Here is a 24,711-nt window from a genome sequence, read left to right on the forward strand (position 1 = left end):
CTCAGATTCTTTCACAGCCTGCAGCAGAAAACCTCTTTTTACCCAGAGTGAGGAATATTTCTTTACAAGTATTTAATGTCATGTGACTGTCCCTGTAGTCATGTGACTGTCCCTGTGGTCATGTGATTGTCCCCATGGTCATGCGACTGTCCCTGTGGTCATCCCTGTGGTCATGTGACTGTCCCTGTAGTCATGTGACTGTTTCTGTGACTGTCCCCGTGGTCATGTGACTGTCCCTGTGACTGTCCCTGTGGTCATGTGACTGTCCCTGTGGTCATCCCTGTGGTCATGTGACTGTCCCTGTAGTCATGTGACTGTTTCTGTGACTGTCCCTGTGGTCATGTGACTGTCCCTGTGACTGTCCCTGTGGTCATGTGACTGTCCCTGTGACTGTCCCTGTGACTCTCCCCGTGGTCATGTGACTGTTTCTGTGACTGTCCCTGTGGTCATGTGACTGTCCCTGTGGTCATGTGATTGTCCCCGTGGTCATGTGACTGTCCCTGTGACTCTCCTCGTGGTCATGTGATTGTCCCTGTGACTGTCCCTGTGGTCATGTGACTGTCCCTGTGACTGTCCCTGTGACTCTCCCCGTGGTCATGTGACTGTTTCTGTGACTGTCCCTGTGGTCATGTGACTGTCCCTGTGACTGTCCCTGTGGTCATGTGACTGTCCCTGTGGTCATGTGATTGTCCCCGTGGTCATGTGACTGTCCCTGTGACTCTCCTCGTGGTCATGTGACTGTCCCTGTGACTGTCCCTGTGACTGTCCCTGTGGTCATGTGACTGTCCCTGTGACTGTCCCTGTGACTCTCCCCGTGGTCATGTGACTGTTTCTGTGGTCATGTGATTGTCCCCGTGGTCATGTGACTGTCCCCGTGGTCATGTGACTGTCCCTGTGGTCATGTGACTGTCCCTGTGTCCATTACAATACTTTAGTCTTATTCTTTCAGCTCCAACCCCGGCGGTGTGAAACAGACTTAGGAGAAAGTAAATAATAAATCTATAAACATAATTCACAGCGGTAAGCAGGCTTACTTTCACATCTTCTAATCACCCACAGCATACATAAAAGTATTGGTAGCAAAGTAACCAAGGCAACACATTCAGTCTGAGGGACTGTAGGAGCACGACTCTGACGTGTCTCACTGCAACATACGGCTCAAGAAGCTGATTCAGATGAGTGACTATATGAATATCATATATGAATATATGATAAGAGATCATGTACTGATTTTGTGTTATTGTGGTTATATAAATGTCATTTATGTCCGTTTCACACCGCTGGGTTTGCAGCTGAGAGAAGAAGGCTACATTATTGTCATACAGGTCATAACAATACATGTGATCACATTAACTCAGCAGAGTACACAAAGTAGTTCTAGTCAGATCTCTGGTGCTCTAGACGGGGCAGTGATATTACAAGTCTGTTCATTTACACATTCACACAGTCGGTGACCTTTCTGCATGTGTCAGTTTAAACTGTGTTGCTTTTAGCCTGGATTATGTGTTCAAATTCTTTGTCTCTGTGTAATATTATCTTATGATCCACACAGTGGAAATAAACTGCTGAGAGTCCTGAGAGCATCATTACTGCAGAAACAGAGAGCTTTTCACTGCTCACTTTAATGATGGATTTACTGCTGCTAGGTTGGTTTCAGTCACATTTCAATGTTTCATCTACTTTGAAATATTACATGACAAATATGTAAATATTAGGGCTGTCAATCCATTCAAATATTTAGTCGTGATTAATCGCATGATTGTCCATAGTTAATCGTGATTAATCTCAAATTAATCGCACATTTTACAACCTAAAAATCGCAAGTTGCGTTAAAGTAATTAGTGGTGTTAAAACAAACTAGCGTTAAATCGTTATTATTGCGTTAACTTTGACAGCCCGACTAAATATGGAGTCTTTTTGGACAAGGAGATCAAACAGAGCGTTTCAGACAGAGGGTGTAAAGAGGTGCTGCAGCACAGCCGCTAGAAGAAAAGTAAAGTGTTTTTTGAACATTAAAGCATGTAAACATGTTCTAGTAGAAACCTAAAATACAAGTATGAACCTGAACATCAGCCTGATAGGTCCTCTTTAAAGGTCCCACATGTTCATACACAGACTGAACAGTAAAACCTCAGCTGTGATTACTGGACTTCAGCAGAGGTTCTGGTCTTTATAAAGACCACATGGTTACTAAATGTAATAATGGTTCTATGATGGTTCTATCTCTCAATGAGAGAACACACTTTCTGATCAGATTTGATGGTACGACAGTTTGATGGATGAGGACCACTGTCTCTATACATGATGTGATGCTGTCAGCTGTAATCCAGCTTTATTTCCTGGAGACACGAACACAACAACATCTTCTTCACATCGACTCTAACACATGATCACAACAAGCATCTGGCTGATCTGATTGGTTGACTGTTCTCTCTCTGTGTGTCACTGTTCTCCTCTCACAGCTTAACGGAGGAAACACATCACAACAATACTGCTGAAACCAGCATGGACCGACTCCGACCCTCTACTGACCTCAGAGTCTCCAGTCTACAGTGTGGACTCTCCAGAAAACCACACAGGACCTTCACTCCTGAATCCTGCAGGTTGTTGTCACTCAGATCCAGCTCTCTCAGATGGGAGGGGTTGGACTTCAGAGCTGAGGCCAGAGAAGCACAGCTGATCTCTGACAACCTGCAGCGACTCAATCTGAATAAAGAATAAATGATGAAGATAAAAATCACTTTATAATCCAGTCAGATGTGTTCAGGTTTTAAATGTGTAGCTCAACATCACTATGTCCTAATCAATGATCTTTTCCCTAAAATGAGTAGAGTGACTTTGTCATTGTGTTATTGTGGATCATCATAATGTCAGCCTTCTACAGACATCATCCAAATGTCACCACAACATTCATACACCTGTTCATGTCAACACACATCAATAACATGCTGCTGATCTCGGTGTTCATCTATGTGTGTGTGCTGAAGGATCAATATCGATGATTAGACATTATTTGTGGAACATGTTGAAACAATCAGAAACCAGAGAAATATTTCTACTTCATGAAGTAAACTTGATCAATTCAGAACAAATATTCAGGGTTCCTACACATTTTACATTTTACATTCCAGACTTTTCCAGACTTCTCTGTAGATTTTTCAGACCATATTTGACTTTGTGACTCGGGGTTCAGAGGACGCTGTTACAAGACTACACCCCCACCCCCCCCCCCCACCCCCCACCCCCCCACCCCCCCCACCATGGTTGAGATGTCAAACCATTTTCCTTAAAGTTTGCATCCAGCTCTCTTTTCCATTTGTAATTGTTAACCAACCAGGCTTTGTGTTTGGGATCATCAAGCCAGCCCTCAGAACACTTTACTCATCGTGGTCGTTCAGTCTACAGTCCTACAGAGAAAGCTGGACGACGTTCTGCTGTCAAACATCCTGCTCTAGGTGAATCACAATGATGCCGTCCCTCTATTAGCACCAGGGACAGACTGGGACACAAACCCATCCCAGGACTTTGAGACGGAGAGGTGTCTTATGTGAGCGGCCGGAGGGCGCGAGACGAAACATTGTGGGTTAGTAATTTTACCACTAATAGAGTTTTAGTGGTATAAAGAGAATGTGATGATGATGATGAAGACCTTCAAGACTCTTCATCGTGGATGACACCTCCTCAGTTTGTATCAGCACGTCATCACTGAATCAAAACCAGACCGGCCAGCTGGAACACTGGTCACAGTTCATCACGTTCATGATGTAAATGACTGAGCCAATCACATTTCAGCCAGAACGAGGATCAGTCCAAATTAGGAGGGGCCGCTCGTCCCCCCCCCTCAATATGTAAAGTATTAGATTGTCCCAGTCTGACAGGCAGCGTTCTACTCTGTGCCGTCTGCCTGCAGTTACCGGTTACTTTTTATTATTATATAATTATTGTTATGTTGCTCATGATGAATAGTTGGCCCACATTTGGCGGCCAAAGTGCCGCCCTAGGCGGTTGCCTAGTCGGCCTCTATGGAGGCGCCGGCCCTGGCTGTGACGTACAGGCGTAGAGGCAGCTCTGTAGGAGTGTGCGTTCAGTCAGAGCCTACTTCCTGTGCTGCTTTCAACGACATCAAGCTCTCTCTGGCCCGCGCTCTCTCACACAGTAGTAAACATTGTGGCTGCACCGGCTGCTCCAAACACCATGAAAAACACTCTGCTTGTATGATCTATTTATTTTAGAAATTCTGAATTTGATATCTTAGAAAGCAGAATAGGGACAACAGTCTGGAAACAGACATGTTTTTCCATTCTCTCTTTTCTTTTTTCCATACTCATCCAGACCTGGAAATGACTAAAATCAAATTCCATACTTCTCCATACTGCGTAGGAACCCTGAATATTAGTTGAGAGGATCTTCTGTATCCAGATGTGACCATTTACCAACAATGATAAACATTCATTTACTTTAACAACTAACAGTGGACATTTTCTACACTTTCTTTAAGAAACACAAGTCTTTTGTGAGTGCAGACTAGATTTAGTTTAAGAAACATGAAAATATGAAGAAAAGAACATTAATAACTTTATGGATGTAAGTTATGTTTGTACATAAATCAGGTTCAATTGTTAATTCAACATATAAGATCTCTAATAGTAACAGAGAGTCAGTGAACTGACCCCAGAGTCTCCAGTCTACATTGTGGATTCTCCAGAAAACCACACAGGACCTTCACTCCTGAATCCTGCAGATTGATGTTGTCTCTCAGACCCAGCTCTCTCAGATGGGAGGGGTTGGACTTCAGAGCTGAGGCCAGAGAAGCACAGCTGATCTCTGACAAACTGCAGTTCCTCAATCTGAATAAAGAATAAATGATGAAGATAAAAATCACTTTATAATCCAATCAGATGTGTTCAGGTTTTAAATGTGTAGCTCAACATCACTATGTCCTAATCAATGATCTTTTCCCTAAAATGAGTAGAGTGACTTTGTCATTGTGTTATTGTAGATCATCATAATGTCAGCCTTCTACAGACATCATCCAAATGTCACCACAACATTCATACACCTGTTCATGTCAACACACATCAATAACATGCTGCTGATCTCAGTCAAGTCTGGAATTAGAGGATCAATATCAAATCAGACTTGTTGGACTTCATTACTTCATTTATTACATGGCCTTCTTCTCACTGTATCTGCTAGCCTAGCAGGTTTATGTCATTTACAGGAAAGGTCCACATTTGTTCAAGTGTGTCTGTAAACAACAGCCACATGTCATATGTACATTAAAAGAGTTATTGGTGGCAGTAATCATTCCTCCTGTGAAGTGGTCCCTTCATAACACAACTACACTGTAAGAAATGACTTCACAAGTTCAAGTGAAACTAATATGAAGATTCAGCAGTCTGAGTCGACAAATCAAAGTTACAGACTGTTTAGTACCAAATTCCCTCTTTGAGTTACTATTCCTCCTGCAGCTCAACAAGGAAACTGTCAAACACAACATACTGACTGGATACATACTAAGGCTGGGCAATATATCCATATTATATCCATATCGTGATATGAGACTAGATATCGTCTTTGATTTTGGATATCCTAATATCTAGGGTTGTCAAAGTTAATCGTTTCACATGCAGTTTGGGGCAAGTCATAGTCAAGTCAGCACACTGACACACTGACAGCTGTTGTTGCCTGTTGGGCTGCAGTTTGCCATGTTATGATTGGAGCATATTGTTTTATGCTAAATGCAGTACCTGTGAGGGTTTCTGGACAATATCTGTCATTGTTTTGTGTCTTAATTGATTTACAATAATAAATATATACATACATTTACATAAATCATATTTGTCCACTCCCATGTTGATAAGAATATTAAATACTTGACAGATCTCCCTTTAAGGTTCATTTAGAACTGATACAAAAATTGTGAATAATTTGCGATTAATCGTGATTAAATATTTTAATGGATTGACAGCCCTAGTAATATCGTGTTATGTTGTAAGTGTCATCTCTTCCTGGTTTTAAAGGCTACATTACAGTAAAGTGATGTCATTCTCTGAACTTACCAGACTGTTCTAGCTGTTCTATTATTGGTCATTTACACAAAAAAATATTGTGATATTTGATTTTCTCCAAGTCACCCAGCCCTAATACATCTAACTCAGACTGCTGAAGCCTCTGATTAGTTTAAGATCAACTTTACAGGTCATTTTACACAGAACAAGACTGTGGATTTAGTCCTCATCTCGTAACACTCAGGTTATACGGGGGTTGCTTCACAGACAGAAGGAATGATGACAGACATCAATAACTCTTTGAATGTACATATGAACATGTGAGTATTGTATTCAGATAGACTTGAACAAAATATGAACCTGCAAAAAGGTTACAGATGCAGAATATTTATTTGGTTTTTGCTTCAAATAATTAGACAATGCTGACATGAAAACAGATCACAGTTAGATCTGCTGTCAAAAAGAACATGGGAATAACTTAGAACCATAGAGACCTCTGATTAGATGGTGTCGTTCATAATCATCACTTGTGTGCCTTTAAGTTGGTGCAATACGTGTTTGTTGAAGAGTGCTGCACCTTTAGACATGTTCAAATAGAGCGCTACAGGAATGAGTCCTAAAACTCAGAAATGAGTTAGCATTTTAGCACTTCCTGTTCCCTCGTCTGGAAGTCAATGGGTTTTTAGTTAGATGGCTGAAATAAGGTCTGTGTTAAAGGTCCAGTGTGTAGGATCTGGAGGTATCTAGTGGTGAGGTGAGGAGATTACAACCAACTGAAGCCTCTCCTGTGTGCCAAGCGTGTTGGAGAGCTACAATGGCCGACGTGAAAACGTGAATGTCCCTCTCTAGAGCCATCTGGAGCAGAGCCAGTGTGTAGAGAGTGTGTGTACAAACTACACAAACTACAGTCAGTGAACTGACCTCAGAGTCTCCAGTCTACAGTTTGGACTCTTCAGTCCAGCAGAAAGCAGCTTCACTCCTGAATCCTCCAGGTCGTTGTGACTCAGCTCCAGCTCTCTCAGATGGGAGGGGTTGGACTTCAGAGCTGAGGCCAGAGAAGCACAGCTGATCTCTGACAAATTGCAGCAATTCAATCTGAATAAAGAATAAATGATGAAGATAAAAATCACTTTATAATCCAGTCAGATGTGTTCAGGTTTTAAATGTGTAGCTCAACATCACTATGTCCTAATCAATGATCTTTTCCCTAAAATGAGTAGAGTGACTTTGTCATTGTGTTATTGTGGATCATCATAATGTCAGCCTTCAACAGACATCATCCAAATGTCACCACAACATTCATACACCTGTTCATGTCAACACACATCAGTAACATGCTGCTGATCTCGGTGTTCATCTATGTGTGTGTGCTGAAGGATCAATATCGATGATCAGACATTATTTGTGGAACATGTTGAAACAATCAGAAACCAGAGAAATATTTCTACTTCATGAAGTAAACTTGATCAATTCAGAACAAATATTCAGGGTTCCTACACATTTTACATTTTACATTCCAGACTTTTCCAGACTTCTCTGTAGATTTTTCAGACCATATTTGACTTTGTGACTCGGGGTTCAGAGGACGCTGTTACAAGACTACAATCAAAACCAGACTGGCCAGCTGGAACACTGGTCACAGTTCATCACGTTCATGATGTAAATGACTGATCCAATCAGATTTCAGCCAAAACGAGGATCAGTCCAAATTAGAAGGGGCCGCTCGTCCCCCCCTCAATATGTAAAGTATTAGATTGTCCCAGTCTGACAGGCAGCGTTCTGCTCTGTGCCGTCTGCCTGCAGTTACCGGTTACTTTTTATTATTATATTATTATTGTTATGTTGCTCATGATGAATAGTTGGCCCATATTTGGCTGCCAAAGTGCCGCCATAGGCGGTTGCCTAGTTGGCCTCTATGGAGGTGCCGGCCCTGGCTGTGACGTACAGGCGTAGAGGCAGCTCTGTAGGAGTGTGCGTTCAGTCAGAGCCTACTTCCTGTGTTGCTTTCAACGACATCAAGCTCTCTCTGGCCCGCGCTCTCTCACACAGTAGTAAACATTGTGGCTGCACCGGCTGCTCTAAACACCATGAAAAACACTCTGCTTGTATGATCTATTTATTTTAGAAATTCTGAATTTGATATCTTAGAAAGCAGAATAGGGGCAACAGTCTGGAAACAGACATGGTTTTCCATTCTCTCTTTTCTTTTTTCCATACTCATCCAGACCTGGAAATGACTAAAATCAAATTCCATACTTCTCCATACTGCGTAGGAACCCTGAATATTAGTTGAGAGGATCTTCTGTATCCAGATGTGACCATTTACCAACAATGATAAACATTCATTTACTTTAACAACTAACAGTGGACATTTTCTACACTTTCTTTAAGAAACACAAGTCTTTTGTGACTGCAGACTAGATTTAGTTCAAGAAACATGAAAATATGAAGAAAAGGACATTAACAACTTTATGGATGTAAGTTATGTTTCTACATGAATCAGGTTCAATTGTTAATTCAACATATAAGATCTCTAATAGTAACAGAGAGTCAGTGAACTGACCTCAGAGTCTCCAGTCTACAGTGTGGACTCTCCAGAAAACCACACAGGACCTTCACTCCTGAATCCTCCAGGTTGATGTTGGTGCCCAGATTCAGCTCTCTCAGATGGGAGGGGTTGGACTTCAGAGCTGAGACCAGAGAAGCACAGCTGATCTCTGACAACCAGCAGTTCCCCAATCTAAATAAAGAATAAATGATGAAGATAAAAATCACTTTATAATCCAGTCAGATGTGTTCAGGTTGTAAATGTGTAGCTCAACATCACTATGTCCTAATCAATGATCTTTTCCCTAAAATGAGTAGAGTGACTTTGTCATTGTGTTATTGTGGATCATCATAATGTCAGCCTTCTACAGACATCATCCAGATGTCACCACAACATTCATACACCTGTTCATGTCAACACACATCAATAACATGCTGCTGATCTCTGTGTTCATCTATGTGTGTGTGCTGAAGGATCAATATCGATGATCAGACATTATTTGTGGAACATGTTGAAACAATCAGAAACCAGAGAAATATTTCTACTTCATGAAGTAAACTTGATCAATTCAGAACAAATATTCAGGGTTCCTACACATTTTACATTTTACATTCAGGACTTTTTCAGACTTCTCTGTAGATTTCAGACCATATTTGACTTTGTGACTCGGGGTTCAGAGGATGCTGTTACAAGACTACAGCCCCCCCCCCCCACCATGGTTGAGATGTCAAACCATTTTCCTCAAAGTTTGCATCCAGCTCTCTTTTCCATTTGGAATTGTTAACCAACCAGGCTTTGTGTTTGGGATCATCAAGCCAGCCCTCAGAACACTTTACTCATCGTGGTCGTTCAGTCTACAGTCCTACAGAGAAAGCTGGACGACGTTCTGCTGTCAAACATCCTGCTCTAGGTGAATCACAATGATGCCGCCCCTCTATTAGCACCAGGGACAGACTGGGACACAAACCCATCCCAGGACTTTGAGAGGGAGAGGTGTCTTATGTGAGCTGCCGGAGGGCGCGAGACGAAACATTGTGGGTTAGTAATTTTACCACTAATAGAGTTTTAGTGGTATAAAGAGAATGTGATGATGATGATGAAGACCTTCAAGACTCTTCATCGTGGATGACACCTCCTCAGTTTGTATCAGCACGTCACCACTGAATCAAAACAAGACCGGCCAGCTGGAACACTGGTCACAGTTCATCACGTTCATGATGTAAATGACTGAGCCAATCAGATTTCAGCCAGAACGAGGATCAGTCCAAATTAGGAGGGGCCGCTCGTCCCCCCCCTCAATATGTAAAGTATTAGATTGTCCCAGTCTGACAGGCAGCGTTCTGCTCTGTGCCGTCTGCCTGCAGTTACCGGTTACTTTTTATTATTATATTATTATTGTTATGTTGCTCATGATGAATAGTTGGCCCATATTTGGCTGCCAAAGTGCCGCCCTAGGCGGTTGCCTAGTCGGCCTCTATGGAGGCGCCGGCCCTGGCTGTGACGTTCAGGCGTAGAGGCAGCTCTGTAGGAGTGTGCGTTCAGTCAGAGCCTACTTCCTGTGCTGCTTTCAACGACATCAAGCTCTCTCTGGCCCGCGCTCTCTCACACAGTAGTAAACATTGTGGCTGCACCGGCTGCTCTAAACACCATGAAAAACACTCTGCTTGTATGATCTATTTATTTTAGAAATTCTGAATTTGATATCTTAGAAAGCAGAATAGGGGCAACAGTCTGGAAACGGACATGTTTTTCCATTCTCTCTTTTCTTTTTTCCATACTCATCCAGACCTGGAAATGACTAAAATCAAATTCCATACTTCTCCATACTGCGTAGGAACCCTGAATATTAGTTCAGAGGATCTTCTGTATCCAAATGTGACCATTTACCAACAATGATAAACATTCATTTACTTTAACAACTAACAGTGGACATTTTCTACACTTTCTTTAAGAAACACAAGTCTTTTGTGACTGCAGACTAGATTTAGTTCAAGAAACATGAAAATATGAAGAAAAGGACATTAACAACTTTATGGATGTAAGTTATGTTTGTACATAAATCAGGTTCAATTGTTAATTCAACATATAAGATCTCTAATAGTAACAGAGAGTCAGTGAACTGACCTCAGAGTCTCCAGTCTACAGTGTGGACTCTCCAGAAAACCACACAGGAGCTTCACTCCTGAATCCTGCAGGTCATTGACGCTCAGATCCAGCTCTCTCAGATGGGAGGGGTTGGACTTCAGAGCTGAGGCCAGAGAAGCACAGCTGATCTCTGACAACCTGCAGCCCTTCAATCTGAATAAAGAATAAATGATAAAGATAAAAATCACTTTATAATCCAGTCAGATGTGTTCAGGTTTTAAATGTGTAGCTCAACATCACTATGTCCTAATCAATGATCTTTTCCCTAAAATGAGTAGAGTGACTTTGTCATTGTGTTATTGTGGATCATCATAATGTCAGCCTTCTACAGACATCATCCAAATGTCACCACAACATTCATACACCTGTTCATGTCAACACACATCAATAACATGCTGCTGATCTCTGTCAAGTCTAGAATTAGAGGATCAATATCAAATCAGACTTGTTGGACTTCATTACTTCATTTATTACATGGCCTTCTTCTCACTGTATCTGCCAGCCTAGCAGGTTTATGTCATTTACAGGAAAGGTCCACATTTGTTCAAGTGTGTCTGTAAACAACAGCCACATGTCATATGTACATTAAAAGAGTTATTGGTGGCAGTAATCATTCCTCCTGTGAAGTGGTCCCTTCATAACACAACTACACTGTAAGAAATGACTTCACAAGTTCAAGTGAAACTAATATGAAGATTCAGCAGTCTGAGTCGACAAATCAAAGTTACACACTGTTTAGTACCAAATTCCCTCTTTGAGTTACTATTCCTCCTGCAGCTCAACAAGGAAACTGTAAAACACAACATACTGACTGGATACATACTAAGGCTGGGCAATATATCCATATTATATCCATATCGTGATATGAGACTAGATATCGTCTTAGATTTTGGATATCCTAATATCTAGGGTTGTCAAAGTTAATCGTTTTTACGCCACTATTTTCTTTAACGCATTAATGCAATCGATCTTCCGGAGGTTATAGCGGCTCAGTTTTAAAGCTAAAGTGAAGATACTGGTATCATGGGAAACTGGAAAACCTGATGAATCCATCGGTACCAACCATGTCAAACTAGCTCGTCGGGAAGGAGGTTAAATAACGCTCCAAACTTACTCTAAAATTTGGCGAGGAAAAATGTCCATCTTCAAAGGGGTCTCTTGACCTCTGACCTCCAGATATGTGAATGAAAATGGGTTCTATGGGTACCCACGAGTCTCCCCTTTACAGACATGCCCACTTTATGATAATCACATGCAGTTTGAGGCAAGTCATAGTCAAGTCAGCACACTGACACACTGACAGCTGTTGTTTCCTGTTGGGCTGCAGTTTACCATGTTATGATTGGAGCATATTGTTTTATGCTAAATGCAGTACCTGTGAGGGTTTCTGGACAATATCTGTCATTGTTTTGTGTCTTAATTGATTTACAATAATAAATATATACATACATTTACATAAATCATATTTGTCCACTCCCATGTTGATAAGAATATTAAATACTTGACAGATCTCCCCTTAAGGTTCATTTAGAAGAGATACAAAAATTGTGAATAATTTGCGATTAATCGTGATTAAATATTTGAATGGATTGACAGCCCTAGTAATATCGTGTTGTGTTGTAAGTGTCATCTCTTCCTGGTTTTAAAGGCTACATTACAGTAAAGTGATGTCATTCTCTGAACTTACCAGACTGTTCTAGCTGTTCTATTATTGGTCATTTACACAAAAAGATATTATGATATTTGATTTTCTCCAAGTCACCCAGCCCTAATACATCTAACTCAGACTGCTGAAGCCTATGATTAGTTTAAGATCAACTTTACAGGTCATTTTACACAGAACAAGACTGTGGATTTAGTCCTCATCTCGTAACACTCAGGTTATACGGGGGTTGCTTCACAGACAGAAGGAATGATGACAGACATCAATAACTCTTTGAATGTACATATGAACATGTGAGTATTGTATTCAGATAAATGCTGACATGAAAACAGATCACAATTAGATCTGCTGTCAAAAAGAACGTGGGAATAACTTAGAACCATAGAGACCTCTGATTAGATGATGTCATTCATAATCATCACTTGTGTGCCTTTAAGTTGGTGCAATACGTGTTTGTTGAAGAGTGCTGCACCTTTAGACATGTTCAAATAGAGCGCTACAGGAATGAGTCCTAAAACCCAGAAATGAATTAGCATTTTAGCACTTCCTGTTCCCTCGTCTGGAAGTCAATGGGTTTTTAGTTAGATGCCTGAAATAAGGTCTGTGGTTAAAGGTCCAGTGTGTAGGATCTGGAGGTATCTAGTGGTGAGGTGAGGAGATTACAACCAACTGAATCCTCTCCTGTGTGCCAAGCTTGTTGGAGAGCTACGATGGCCGACGTGAAAACGTGAAAGTCCCTCTCTAGAGCCATCTGGAGCAGAGCCAGTGTGTAGAGAGTGTGTGTACAAACTACATAAACTACAGTCAGTGAACTGACCTCAGAGTCTCCAGTCTACAGTTTGGACTCTTCAGTCCAGCAGAAAGCAGCTTCACTCCTGAATCCTTCAGGTTGTAGTTTCCACCCAGGTCCAGCTCTCTCAGATGGGAGGGGTTGGACTTCAGAGCTGAGGCCACAACTTCACAGTGATTATCTGAGAGTTCACAGTTAGAAAGTCTGTGATGACACAAAAATTACAAAAAATGTTATTATGAAAGAGGACAGTTTATATTTACTTCATGCATTTGATGACTAAACAGTTTGATATAAACCTCTTTAATCAACATTTACTCCTGACATCAGTGGTTCAGCTAATCTTATCTCACTATTTGACATGAAACAATAATTCTCATCACTCTCTCTCAAACCTGCAGACTTTTAATCTTTGTTTTTCTTTAATCTTGCAGATGAAGAGAGAGAACATGTAGTTACATTGAGGCTTCCCTAATGTCCAGTCTGTCAGTGTGATCTGATACCAGGTCTGTCTCCACAAAGTTAGCATGAGGCCTTCTTGATTAGAAAAGCATTTTTAAAACTCAGTGAATAAGTAATAATAATACAGTTGATAAAGATGACCTCTCTTTGCTAGATACATGCTGCTTTCAGGTGCACGTCTATAAATGGGAAAATTGAGCAAATCGCTATAATATTAGACCTGTACATAATTAAACATTCATATAACTAGATATTTTGATGACTGCATGGTGTTTTGTCATTAACACTCTTTTCTGAGCATCAAATGTATTCAGCTCACAAACACAATGAATGAACCAATGAGGTTACATTATTTACCACATAATGACATCAGAAAGATGATATCAGTGTATCAGCATTAAAAACAGAACATTGATCTTTGGTTTGTATAAGATCTCTTAAAAAGTCTGAATTCTACCATTCTGCTGTTATATATTCATCAGACTGCTGTTATTGGTGGAAGCTGTGTATTTCCTGTTACTACTCTTCTCTACAGCAACAAGAGAGAGAAACACCAGAGTTTCCTTCTGTGAGTAACAGAATAAAAGGAAAGACTTCAAAACAAGATGATGGAACACAACTTGAATTCATTAGCAATAAAATGCACCATTGCTCGATTCAACACACTCAGGGGTTTTACAACGACAAGCTTTGTCTCGTATGACCAGTAGTTTACGGTGGCTAATGCTAGAGTTGGGTCGATTTTCGGTTTTGCCGGTCCGGTCCGGTCCGGTCCGGTGTACGAGCTTAAACCGGTTTGACTTTATGCTAACGACACGTTCTGGCAAATTAAAAAGTAGCCGACATCAACAACCTGTGCCGACAGAGTCACAGTGCTAAATCCAGCCTGTATTGCATTACTAATAAGCAATATGACAACGTGATTAACGTAATATTATGATATAATGTTGGTGTATAAACAAGAAGAGGTTTGTTTACTAGGAAGTTCATGTGTTTTTTGGGGTGATGAGACGAGACATGGCAGAGCTGGTCTCAAAGAAAACTAAAACCACATCAACATGGCAACAGTTTGGATTTGAAGCCAACGAAAGAGATGAGCCCAAAAACACACGAGGTAAGGTGTAATGTGGTGCAATGCCTATTGAAAGCAAACCCCAGCACCAGGACTCTGATCCCAGGACCGCCCCGACTCCCCGCCGGATCAGCAAACGTTCTGTTGCTGCCGTTACACCGGTTAGACCCAGCACTCCACCAGACAGCTGATCTTTTGTTTTTTTCATTTGTTTTACCAGGTTCACATGTCGTCTCCATCACCCCAAAACATAAATAAGAAAAAACTGTCAAATGTAACAATTATTAGAAATAAATAGAATAAGTGTTCATTAACTTGACAGCTAGAAACACAAACTACTGAAACATTTTGAACTCAACATTTGAAACAGCTCAAGAACATCTGTGACAAAACACAAATACATATTTATGTAATAAACACGTGGAACATTTATAAGAATATTATATTTTAAGAATAATTTATAGTGTGTATATTTGAAGAACTAAACTAGTAATCTACACTGATCTATAAAGTTAATCACATCTGGACTTACAGAGCTTTTCTGCAGTTCCTCACAGCTGGAATCAGTCTCAGTCGTCCCTCGTCTGATGTGTTGTACTTCTGCAGGTCCAACTCATCCAGAACCTCCTCTGACATCTGCAGCATGTAGGCCAGAGCTGAGCAGTGGATCTCTGAGAGTCTCTTCTCTGATCTGTTCTCTGACTTCAGGAACTCTTGGATCTCCTGATGTACCGAGTGGTCGTTCATCTCCGTCAGACAGTGGAAGATGTTGATGCTTCTGTCAGGAGAGGTTTTGGTCTTCTTTGTATTAACCATGTTCCGCATCAACATGTTGCAAGAGGTTCTGGTTTCATCCTTGTTCTTCTCCTTCAGGTTGTTGATGGCTCTCTGGATGATTTCTGGACTGTTGTCTGTCTGACCCAGCAGACCTCCTAAGAGTCTCTGGTTGGACTCCAGAGAGAGGCCATGAAGGAAGCGAACAAACAGGTCCAGGTGGCCATTTTTACTCCTCAGGGATTTCTCCATGGCTCTCCTCAGGAAGTCATCCAGGGTTGAATGAACATATTCTTCTCCCAGGAAGTCCTTCAGTACCTCTGTGTTGCTGTTTGTGTAACAGTGGAACATGTAGACTGCAGCCAGAAACTCCTGAATGCTCAGGTGAACAAAGCAGTAGACTGTTTTCTGGAAGATCACACACTCTCTTTTGAAGATCTCTGTACAAACTCCTGAGTACACCGAGGCCTCTGTGACATCCAGACCACACTGCTCCAGGTCTTCTTGGTAGAACATGATGTTTCCTTTCTCCAGCTGTTCAAACGCCAGCCTCCCCAGCTTCAGAAGAACTTCCCCGTCAGCCTCCGTCAGCTCCTGTGGACTCGTCTCATGTTCCTCACCATACTTCTGCTTCTTCCTCTTTGTCTGAACCAACAGGAAGTGTGAGTACATGTCAGTCAGGGTCTTGGGCAGCTCTCCTCTCTGGTCTGTAGTCAACATGTGGTCCAGAACTGTAGCAGTGATCCAGCAGAAGACTGGGATTAGACACATGATGTGGAGGCTCCTGGATGTCTTGATGTGTGAGATGATTCTGCTGGACAGCTCTTCATCACTGACTCTCCTCCTGAAGTACTCCTCCTTCTGGGCGTCAGTGAAGCCTCGTACTTCTGTTGCCCTGTCAACACATGCAGGAGGGATCTGATTGGCCGCTGCAGGTCGGGAAGTTATCCAGACGAGAGCTGAGGGAAGCAGATTCCCCTGGATGAGGTTTGTCAACAGCACGTTGACTGATGACTTCTGGGTGACATCAGACACAACCTCACTGTTCTTGAAATCCAGTGAAAGTCTGCTTTCATCCAGGCCGTCAAAGATGAACAGAACTTTACAGACAGCGAGCTTCTCTGCTGTGACCTTCTGTAATGTTGGATGGAAAACATGGAGCAGCATGAGAAGACTGTACTGCTCATCTCTGATCAAGTTCAGCTCCCTGAACGAGAGCAGAACCACCAGACTGACATCTTGGTTTTCCAAGCCCTCTGCCCAGTCCAGAGTGAACTTCTGCACTGAGAAGGTTTTTCCAACGCCAGCGACGCCGTTCGTCAGAACGACTCTGATGTGTCCCTGTTGGTCAGGTAAGGCTTTAAAGATGTCCTGGCACTTGATTGGAGCGTCATGGAGGCTCTTCTTCTTGGAAGTTGTCTCAAGCTGCCTCACCTCATGTTGGGTATTAACCTCTTCACTCTGTCCCTCTGTGATGTAGAGCTCAGTGTAGATCCTGTTGAGGAGGGTTCCACTTCCTGTTTCATCAGTTCCTTCAGTCACACATTCACATCTCCTCCTCAGACTGATCTTATGTTCATCTACAACCTCCTGCAGACCTCTATCTGCTGAAAGAGAAGGACAAAAGTTAAAAATAGAGAAAATGTGCTTATTATTTTCATTGCCAATATTGAAGTGATCAATATAAAGTAAATAAAAAGCAGTAAAGGTTAAACAGTCTAGTTTTAGTGGAAGCATCAGAAATGCTCCTTTTTCTCTCAGTCGGTGTACATGTTTGATTGACAGCAGAGGAGGCGGAGCCTCAGCTGTCCGTCTGCAGCTCTTCATCTAAACAGCTCACTGTGGCTGTTCCTTCCTCCCTGTAATATTTAAAACTGATCCACTCATCAAATAATGCAGAATATGTTCATAACTCGTTGTGTGGACATGTTTTTATTTAACAGCACCAATAACAAAAGCCGGGTTTCCACCAAAAGTTCCTGGGACTTTTTAGTCCTACTACTTTTAAGGAACTAAAAGGTTCCTTCAGTCCACTGTTGTCTGTTTCCACTACGGTCTAAAGACCTGTGAAGACTCAGCAAATTAGTCCTCTGATGTATGAAAAAGCAACATGACATGTGACGAGGGCTGTTGGTGGTCGCAGTAGTAAACACACTCTGCAGTCTGCCGTTCAGTGTGTCGTCCGTTTCATCTAAAAAACACGATGGAAAATAATAAACATTAGGTTTAATCTCACTGTGACGACATTTACTGCACGTTGGATGTAATGAATGAAATGCAGAGGAGGAAAGTGAAACTAAGAGCGTCCGTCTCCACAGTAAATCATGTTGAGTATTTGAGGGTTATTTATTTATGTCTCTTGTTTTCTCTGTCTTTTTGGCTGGACCGCAGACGGCCAGCCCTACAACCCTAAAAGTCTGTCACTGAGTGATGAAGTTACACGATTGGTCGTCTGAGTGTCGGAGTTTCCTCATTGACCTCTGGATCGTATGCCAACGTTGGCGTATGTATATACAGTATGTCTTTGGCTTGAACGGCCAGTTGAGTGGAGCAGGGCGTCCCCTAGTGTCCTCGCAGGACCTGGTGAGACTTTTATGACTTTTTATGTATTAAAAGAACAAGTAGTGTTTCAGACATGGAGACGTCAGCAGACAGATGTAGAGTCTTACTTTGTACAGTGCTGGTCTGACCGGCTGGCTGCAGTCCAGCTCTGGTTCTGGATCTTTGTCCACACTGGGGACAGGAGGAGTCTCCTGATGAAGCAGACTGGTCCAAGTACACAGCACAGCAGGACAGCTGGTCCTCCACAGAGACATCACTCCTCTTCCTCTTCCTGTGAAGACATGTCTTTATAACTAAAAGGCTTTGTTGATTGGCCGACACTGTCTCAAAGCTCAGATGGTCACAGGGAACAGTTAAAGTGTTGTTACTTTTCTGTTTGAATTCAGCATTCAGTCTGTGATGACAGTGTTGCTTTTATTTCAACTCTCCTGCTTTCATAAACACTAATGAGCTGAATTTTACTATCTGGCTGTCTTATTAACCTCTTTACAATCTGACGGACGATATTCAGTCTTTCAGAGGTTGTAGCGGCTCAGTTTTAAAGCTAGAGTGAAGATACTGGTAACATGTGAAACTATAGAAAACCTAAGGATCCATCGTTACCAACCATGTCATGCTAGCTTGTCTGGAAGAACGCTCTGACCTCCAGATATGTGAATGTAAATGGGTTCTATGGGTACCCACGAGTCTGCCCTTTACAGACATGCCCACTTTATGATAATCACATGTCATAGTGAAGTCAGCACACTGACAGCTGTTGTTACACGTTGGGTTTCAGAGGGGTCGTCCTCCAGAGGGGTCGCCCTCCTGATCAGTTTCTCCCGTCTGTCCTGTCCCCGGGTCGTACGCCTGAGTTTTCCTGCCCCGTCCCTGTTCAGTGCCCGGCCGCTAGCCCCTTAATCCCTCCTCCGGACTCCCTCCACCCACCCTGATGGAGTTCACAGACTCTGTTTTAGGGACGTCTGGGATCCGTCCCTTGAGAAAGGGGGGGGACTGTCATGGTCTTGGGTTTTGGTTGTAGTTTGTTTCCTGTTTTATTTTGTAGGTTCAACACTTTCTACAGCTACTTCACAGTGAAAGTCCTCCATTAAAGAGAGCTGATCATGTTCTTAACAGTCTCACGGTCACTTTGGGCAGCTTAGCTTGAGTTAGTTAGGTTTGAACTGAGGTTAGAAGTGGTATAAATAGTGTGGTAGACCAGCAGTCTAAGACACACAGTATGTAACAGTGGTGTCTCTGGTTCAAATCCAGATGGTTTACATTTATTTTTATATCGTTCTGTTTTCTGTCACTTTCTACTGTCAACTATCAAATGAAGGCATGAATTCAAATATTCTAAAAAGAGAAGTGGTCCAAATTTACATTACTGCCCCTTTTAGTATGAGCAGATAACTTTAACATCACTACTGCCCAGGGATGTTTGTTCTTGACCTTAAGGAACAACATATGGTGGAGAAAATCTAAGGTCAAAGGTCAACTTACTAATGATCCAAAACTTTCAACTGCAAGCTCTGAATCTTTAGTAAGTGAGCTTAAATTCCCTTCACCATATTCTACATCAGTAATTAGTTAAAGAACAAACTCAAACATTCAACTCGCGTTAGTTTGGATCAGAAAGTCACACAATAACACAAACTAACTAACCGATAGAAGCAGCAGTAGAGCAGCAACTCCTGTGTTCTGAGAGGGAAATTACTGCTTTTGTGAATGAAGTCTGGTGGTTCTGAAGAGAGTGATATAACTACCTGGTCTCTATTGCTCTGGTCTATCATGACCTCTCTATTGCTCTGGTCTATCGTGACCTCTCTATTGTTCTGGTCTATCGTGACCTCTCTATTGATCTGGTCTATCGTGACCTCTCTATTGATCTGGGCTGCGTTCGAATAGACAAATAATTACGTCCTAACGTCTTTTCCTAACCACTTCTCCTTGACCTCAGTGGAAAACGTCATGAGGTCAAGGAAAGATGAGAAGGAGAATTCAGGAGTTAGGAAACGACGACAGCGGTGTTTGGAGAATCCGACTGCTCTTTCACTAGACTCCGTCATTATGATGCGACGGAGGCGGATGTTAGTGACGTCAGTCTGCTGTGGTGAAACTACATTGTTGTGAAGATGGACTACAAAAGGCGCTGCTTCTCCCCGTGCGTTCTTAAATAGGTCTTTCAGTGACAGACTGCTTCACCCGCGGTGTGTTAAAGAGAGATACCACAGCTCCTCCTCCTGCTGCTGGAACACTATCAACAGATAATAAAGGATCATCTGACCTAACGTGGAAAAATATCACTTCATTACCACGGCTGGAATTGAAATAAACAGGAATATATGATAAATATTGAGTTAATGTTGGAGTTATGGAGAAGGGGTTGGATCATATACTGTAAGTGTAGGCTGTACTTCCAACTTCTTTTTGAACTATTCGTAATATGTATTTGTGTTGATTATTTGTTAATTGGTTGTTTACTGTTCATTTGATTAGTTATTCTTGTTTTGTTTTTTACTGAGGTATTTGTTATATGTTCCAAATAAATAATTAATTAAAAATAAATTGAAACGAAATGGTTGTCACTGTCCACTCATATTAAACATGAATCCCAATTAGTGTATGAGCGTATGAAAATAATATGCAAGATAAGCATATAGTTTGTTATTATGAACGGCCGAATGGTGCGTCGCTTTACATGCTACGGCCGCAAGGAATTGTGGGATGTTATTCTCTCGTTTCTTTTGGTAAAGGATGGTCCAGTGTATCCTCTGCTAAAGGAGATAATAAAGGAAGCATTGAAGCTTCGGTTGAAGCTTTGGTGAATTCGAACGGCTCTTATCACGGCTGCTACTGAGGTACTTCCGGGTCATTTCACTCAGTTAGGAACCTTCCTAAGCAAAAAAGACTATTCGAACGCAACCCTGGTGTATCGGGACCTCTCTATTGCTCTGGTCTATCGGGACCTCTAAATTTCTCTGGTCTATCGGGACCTCTCTATAGTTCTGCATCAGGAATATAAATCTGTTAGCAGAACATTTAGTCTTCATCCTCAATGCATCATCATCCATCAGGTCAGCTTACAGTAGAAACAGTCTCTTACTTTGTGTTTGAGGGTCCAGGTTCATTACTGAAGAATGGAGGTTCCTCTTTGGACCAGTCACTCTTCATAGACAGACAGCTGGGTACTGGAGACTCTGCTCTCGGTCTGAACTGAACTCTGCAAACACCAAGATGATTTTATTCACATCACATGAATCCTTGATAAACTCTCTGATGACAAAGACATTTCAGTTTCTAAATACACAAACTACTGCTACTGTCAATAATGTGGTTTAAAGTTTGTATTAGTCCTCTTAGATTACAGATGTTCTGGGTGACTGACAGCTGTCACAGATACGAAGAGGAAGAATGCACTAATTCATTCTCTTTGTGTCACCAACAGTGTGTTAAACTTCACTTAGTAAATACATTTTAGTAGAAATTTAATAAACAAACACACAATCAACTAAATCATGGCATTGGCATGGCATCACTTTGTTTTATATCATTCTGTATCTTCCCAGACGGTGAAGAAGAGAGCGAGTGAGAGAGAGTCGGTGTGTTGAGCTAATTCTTGTCTTATTTGTGGGCTGATAAACAGTCTGGTTGCCTTGGTGATGAGTTACAGCTGACTATTAACCACATCTCCATTCTCTGTTTGAGGAAGAACGTTAACCAAAACACAGGAAGTGAAACTGGCTGGAAGGGGGGGGGGGGGGGTTAATTCTCTTTGTGTCAAGAAAAGTTTGTTCAACTTCAGTTAGCAAATACATTTTAGTAGAAACTTTAAAATAGAAACACAAAATCAACAGAAAACATGGTATTGGTAGAGGAAAGTGAAAATGAGTCCTATAAATGAGTTAGTAGCAGCTCTCTTACTTTGACTCTGAGGGTCCAGCTTCATTACTGAAGAGTAGAGGTTCTTCTTTAGACTGATCACTCTTCATAGACAGACAGCCAGAGACTAGAGACTCTGCTCCGTCCTCCTCTTCCTCCACACAGTCAATCATCTTCTGATCTGAAGTCAGTCTGAGGTTAAACATTAACGCTGACAGTGAACATGAAACAAGTTTGTACAAGAGTCACAGACAAGACTGAGAGAACAGGAAGTAACACACAACCTCTCTCTCACACTCTCACACACAGAGAGAAACTGACTGACACTTTGACAGTAAAATAATAAAATGTTGGATTAACACTCACCCTGCTTCAGTTTTCAGTCGTCACATCTCTGTGCCGTTGTCTGAAAATGGAGTCTGGAATAACAAACTAAATGCTTTCACTATCATGCTTCCTCTCTGTTTTCATCAAGGACTATAGAAAGGAGGCTGGGTCACTGGTCTTGGTGTCGGGTATAACGCATGCGCAGTGTAACTGAAGCTGCGGTCGTGCAGAGCAGATTCTACTGTGCATGCGTTTAACTCCGATGATATGACGCGTGATGCAGCCTCCTTTCCACAGACCTTGTTCTCATGAGCCTGGATGACATGGTCAGTGTGGCTCCTCCTCTCTCCATTTACAGGAAATCAGCTCAGTTCATCTGTGACTGTGGGTGTGTAGGGAGCGGGAGGGTTCAAATAAAGTCATAGTATAGCATGTCGGAAAAAATAAAGTCATATTATAGTATGTCAAAAAAAAGTCATATTATGTGGAAAAAATTGAAAAAAAGTCACAGTGTAGTAAATTGGGTTAGGTCACCTGGTAGAACAGGTGCCCCATGTACTAAGGTTGAGTCCTCACTGCAGCATATTATAGTATGTCAAAAAAATAAAAAGTCATATTATAGTATGTCAAAAAAATTAAAATAGTCATATTATAGTTGTGCACTCCCGTTGTTCGGACCTGTTAGAAGCCCGCAAACCTCCAGCATTGGCTGCTTTCCATTAATTTATCTCCTGGAGGAGATGGTAAATCTTATATTACCATTATAATCATACATATACAAGATTAACATCCACAACATATCAAAAGTAATGGATGAAAAAAAAACATTGTTAAGAAAATAAGATCACTGTCAATAAGTCAGACTGGAAACCAAATCATTTCTCCAACAGAGAAATACTGTTCACAACAGTTACAGTACAAAGATCCATAGATTGGGCAGGGCTGTAATTGATCAGCAGAGCTGAGGAGAAACAGTGTTATGAAATTAAATAAACAGGAATTGTACTTGGTTGATATTACTGTAAATATAAAAAGATACAGTCAGATTATAAAGTGGAGAGAGAATTTGGTTGTGCAACATTTGTATACATCTGAACAGCTGATCCTAGAAAATGTTTGTGAACTAGAAATTATTATGTGGTTGACTGGATATTGATAAATTATGAACATATGTGGCCATAGAATAAAAATACAAACAAAAAAACAAATGAGTTTTCTCAGGAGATCGGTAAATTATAGTGTACTGAGGCATGCTCAATTTGAATAACTTCAAAGAATCGTGAAATTAAAGCTAGGGTTGGTAATCTTCTTTAACCGATAACCGACATTAAGCATTTGAACCGATTAACGCTATTGATTAAAACGGTTAAAAGAAATGTTAATAATTAATTAAAAAGCTGAGAAAAACTTGTCACTTTAAGGAGAAAAGCTGGTCCACCTTAAGAGCCCACCTTAAGAGAGTCTGAGCCGGAGTTACGGCACAGGAAGTTGGCTCCCGTCATGGCTGCTACAGTAACTCTCCTGACGGTGAACTGAGGACTCAGTTGTCTGTTGTGCTCATACACTGCAGCTGGCGCACCACTGCATGCCAGGCACAAATCTTGTCGGTTAACGGTTAATAATCGGTTAACGAGGGTCGGTAATTGGTTAAGATTAGACTATTTTGGAGGATGGCCTGCTGTCAGCCAAGCCCCCAGGAAGTGCACCCGGGCTTTGAAGCAAATTTTCGAAGAGGCCAAACGATGCCATTGGGCCCAAAAAGACTTTTTCCCATAGACTTACATTGGGAAAGAGACGTCTGTAAATCAGCTGATCATTTTTTAGGTAAATCAACTTCCCAGTACGAACACTTGAATAGCCCTTATTTAAATCATTATGTCCTTAAAAATGTTTTCCCTTCCTCTGTTCATGTTCCCAGACCGCGGATGGACCGAAGGCTTGGAGGCGGAGTTAAAGGAAACGCTACTGCGCCTGCTCTATGGGCCCAATGGATGCGGATGATCGCTGGAAGATCCGGGTACTTTATCTCTCGGGAGTCGAGCCATTTTGGCTTCATGCACCACTGAGCAACTTTCATAGGAATGAACGCCTCAAACGCTGCATCCAGTTCTCTTTATATATCCATGTTGCTGACTTTCTCGCTAGATTTAGCTACTTTTATTGAAAAACAGTTGGCAACACTGGACTGGGTTTTTACGGTTGGATCATTTTTTTTTTTTAAATCTAGCGTACTCTTGCTGTTTTTTAAGATTACCAACCCTAGCTTTAAAGACAGAAAGTTTTCCTCTTCTGTAGATAAGGATTTCATATTTATGAGGTTACATTTCTCAAGCCTGTGATCATCCATTACAGTTAGAGCTGTGTTCAACGAGCCTAGGAGTTTGCACAGGAGCTCCATTGTCCCCTATGTGTTTTCTGTTCAAGGCACCTTCAGCCTGTTTTGACCACCGTGTAACACCAAAGCTTTGTTGAACTCACCTCGCATCGTTATAATCT

General features: G+C 41.6%; 2 protein-coding genes across 3 annotated transcripts in view; both read right to left on the reverse strand.

Annotated features, from left to right (window-relative positions):
• The window catches only part of LOC141762853 (uncharacterized), a 500,458-nt gene that overhangs the window by 306,152 nt on the left and 169,595 nt on the right, over positions 1-24,711 (reverse strand). Inside the window, 5 exon segments of the mRNA XM_074626949.1 lie at positions 2,533-2,706; positions 4,671-4,847; positions 6,933-7,106; positions 8,575-8,751; positions 10,684-10,857. Of these exon segments, the coding sequence (XP_074483050.1) occupies positions 2,533-2,706; positions 4,671-4,847; positions 6,933-7,106; positions 8,575-8,751; positions 10,684-10,857 (876 nt within the window).
• On the reverse strand, positions 6,389-22,957 carry LOC141762862 (protein NLRC3-like). 2 transcript variants are annotated; one of them, XM_074626982.1, is made up of 6 exons: positions 22,255-22,957; positions 21,931-22,080; positions 18,135-18,298; positions 15,224-17,072; positions 12,840-13,361; positions 6,389-6,588 (listed from the first exon to the last, which is right to left on the reverse strand). In XM_074626982.1, exons 2-5 carry the CDS (start codon positions 22,059-22,061, stop codon positions 13,172-13,174), a joined length of 2,334 nt encoding a protein of 777 aa, XP_074483083.1. In that variant the 5' UTR covers positions 22,062-22,080; positions 22,255-22,957; the 3' UTR covers positions 6,389-6,588; positions 12,840-13,171. The 2 variants fall into 2 exon arrangements, with proteins under 2 accessions (XP_074483083.1, XP_074483084.1); XM_074626983.1 differs by lacking the exons at positions 6,389-6,588; positions 12,840-13,361 and adding an exon at positions 21,113-21,229 and having other exon boundaries at positions 15,220-17,072.

The sequence above is a fragment of the Sebastes fasciatus genome, chromosome 24, assembly GCF_043250625.1.
Source record: "Sebastes fasciatus isolate fSebFas1 chromosome 24, fSebFas1.pri, whole genome shotgun sequence".
Classification (NCBI taxonomy): domain Eukaryota; kingdom Metazoa; phylum Chordata; class Actinopteri; order Perciformes; family Sebastidae; genus Sebastes; species Sebastes fasciatus.